At 52.2% G+C, this 2,997-nt stretch overlaps 1 protein-coding gene across 1 annotated transcript; it reads right to left on the bottom strand.

Moving 5' to 3' along the window:
- LOC123439407 (2-alkenal reductase (NADP(+)-dependent)-like) lies at window positions 1-1,423 on the bottom strand. The gene has a single exon (XM_045116128.1). The coding sequence runs from the start codon at window positions 1,239-1,241 to the stop codon at window positions 171-173; it is 1,071 nt and encodes a 356-aa protein (XP_044972063.1). The 5' UTR covers window positions 1,242-1,423; the 3' UTR covers window positions 1-170.
- Between the last annotated feature and the right edge of the window lie 1,574 nt (window positions 1,424-2,997).

Raw genomic sequence — 2,997 nt, 5'->3', positions numbered from 1 at the left:
TTGAAGAAACAAATAATTCAAAACACGTGAATGACGCTTAACGAAGGATAATACAACGTAAACAAGGACTCCTCATGATAGCTTCCCAGCGCCATGCATGCACATGTATCTCGCCATTCGTTTTATTTGGTGACTTGTCAAGGACACTGCATGCGGATGCGATGTGTGAGTCACTGAGGGTTGGCGAGCTTGACGACCTGCTTGCCGACGTTGCGTCCGTGGAAGAGTCCGATGAGCGCTCCGGGCGCCGCCTCGAGTCCCTCCACGACGTCCTCCACGTACACCACCTTCCCGTCCTTGATGTGCGGCAGCACCCACGCCCTGTACTCCGGGTAGAGGTGCTTGTGGTCCGGCTCGACGAACCCCTGCATGCGGATCCGCTTGGAGACGAGGTACACCAGGTTGCGCGCGTTGAGCTCCTCCGCGTCTTTCTGGCCGGCGGCGAGGTTGTACTGCGAGATGAGGCCGCAGACGGCGATGCGGCCGTGCACCTTCATGTTGGCCAGCACGGCCTCCAGCATCTTCCCGCCCACGTTCTCGAAGTAGACGTCGATGCCGTCGGGGAAGCGCTTCTTGAGCGCGCCGGAGAGGTCGGCGGCCTCCTCCTTGTAGTTGAAGGCGTCGTGGAAGCCCAACTTGTCCTTGAGCAGCCGGACCTTGTCGTCGGAGCCGGCGCTGCCGACGACGTGGCAGCCCATGAGCCTGGCGAACTGGCCCACCAGCTGCCCGACGGCGCCGGAGGCCGCCGAGACGAACACCTTCTCGCCCGCCTTGGGCGAGCAGATGTGGTGGAAGCCCACGTAGGCGGTGAAGCCCGGCATGCCCAGGACGCCCGTGTAGTAGGACAGCGGCACGCCGTCCTCCTCCCGCCGGATCTTGGTGAGCTGGCCGGCGAAGGGCGGCTTGATGACGCTGTAGTCCTCCCACCCCGTGACGCCCGACACGAGGTCGCCGGCGGCGAGGCCGGGCAGCGACGAGCGGACCACCTGGGCCACCCCGAAGCCGGTGATGGTGGTGCCAGGGACGTAGGCCTCGGTGTACCACTGCTCCTGCGGGCGCGCCATCTTGGGGCGCATGTAGGGGTCGCAGGAGAGGCACAGGTTCTTCACCAGCACCGAGCCGTCCTCGGCGGCCGCGGCTTCGTCGACGGCGGCGGCGGGGAGCAGCTCCATGTGCTCCTCCGTCGGGTAGCCTTCCACGTAGTCCTTGAAGATCACCCTCCGGCTCATCAGCTCCGCCATCGCCGCCGTACGTACCTTGATAGATTACAACTACGATCCACAGCGAATTGATTAGCTAGCCTGGAATGTGTTTGGGATTTCTGCTATGGCATCGATCTATATATGGTCCCTAGGCTTGGGGACGCCACATGTTGGTATTGTCGGATCACTGTTGTTACTTTGCTTCCAACGTGCCCGCCCTGCTAAGTGGGGCATTGATCAGTGTTTCAGCGTACGTCTGACACTTATATCGTCCACTAATCATAAAGCCACTAGCCCACAACAACTGTGATTCCACAGAGCCGCAATTGAATGTATGTGACCAGGAGGCAAAATTCACTGTTTTGACCTTTTTGCTAAAGTTAAGTCGGATTTGATTTCGTTTGGAAAAAATAAATCGGATTTGACACTTTTGGTACCGCCAGACTCTTAGACGGTAGGACATGACAACCTACCGCCAAGGTCTTTGGCGGTAGGCAAATGACCTATCGTCAAAGGGTGTGACGGTAGCATGTATAACTCTACCGTCAAGGGGTCTGGCGGTAGGCATGTACGTGCACGGTATTCGTAACTTATAATTTTTTTATGATAGACGTGAAATCCTACCGTTGAAGGTCTGATCAGATTTGACTTAACTTTTAAGAAAGATCAAAACAATGAATTTGGCCTACGCAACATCAACCATCAATGGACTAGTCACCAGAAGCCGCGCCAAACAAATACGTGACCAGTTGAGTCACTTGTTTTGATTAGCTTGAATTATATTTGGGATTTCTATAAGAAATCGATTGGTATTATTCAATTTTGGGGATGACGGGCCACTTGTTATATGAATTTGGATTTTACTAACCACATGTCCCATGCGGTGACGAGCCACTTGTTGTTGTCGGTCCTAGGCTTCCAACTTACATCGCGTGCTGACAAATAACGTTTTACTGCTTACGCGTACTGGTTGCTCCACTAATCATTGTACAGTGACAACGCAAAAATGCTACACTTACGTAAAATTCCTACGTACTGTTACGTAACTTTTCTAGTGGATGGCGCCCCTCCCCTAACTAATCCTAATTAAAAAAGGACAGATAAGCAATTACGTTAGTTTACGTAACTACCTTACGTAGGTATAGCATTGCTCGTGACAACGTCTCGAGCGAATATCATAAAGACACGATAGTTGGGGCTGTAGTTCCACAGTACCACAACTGAGATTGTTTGAGGACAAACAATGGTTTAAGCTTGGGGGTTGATACGTCTCCAACGTATCTACTGTTCTAAACATTTTTGCTCTCATTATGACCTCTAATTTACATGATTTAAATGAAACTAACCCGGACTAGCGATGTTTTCAGCAGAACTACCCTGGTGTTATTTTTGTGCAGAAATAAAAGTTCTTGGAATTGGACGAAACTTTTTGTGATTTATTTATGTCATTTATAAGGAATTATGGAGCAAAGACCCGCCGGAGAAATGCTGTCAGGGGGGCACAAGCCAACAGGGCGCCCCTAGGTCGCGCCCTGATGACTTATGTGGCCCATGTGACTCCTCCGATCCTAATTCCAATCCTATAAAATCACATCTTCGGAGAAAAAATTAGAGAGAATTTTTCGTCGTGTTTCATGAGACAGAGCCGATGCCACCTCCAGTTCTTCTTTCGGAGGGCTGATCTCGAGTCCGTTTGGGGCTCCGGAGAGGGGGATTCATCGCCATCGTCATCACCAACCCTTCTTCATCAACACCGCCATGATGCTCACCATCGAGAGTGAGTAATTCCTTTGTA

Source organism: Hordeum vulgare, chromosome 3H, assembly GCF_904849725.1.
Source record: "Hordeum vulgare subsp. vulgare chromosome 3H, MorexV3_pseudomolecules_assembly, whole genome shotgun sequence".
In the NCBI taxonomy this organism is placed as follows: Eukaryota; Viridiplantae; Streptophyta; class Magnoliopsida; order Poales; family Poaceae; genus Hordeum; species Hordeum vulgare.
Note: the sequence above shows the minus strand (reverse complement) of the source record. Positions and strands in the feature narration are given on the sequence as shown.

Coding starts and splice junctions, on each gene's coding strand:
- LOC123439407 (XM_045116128.1), bottom strand. CDS start 1,241: ATGGCGGAGCTGATGAGCCGGAGGGTGATCTTCAAGGACTACGTGGAA.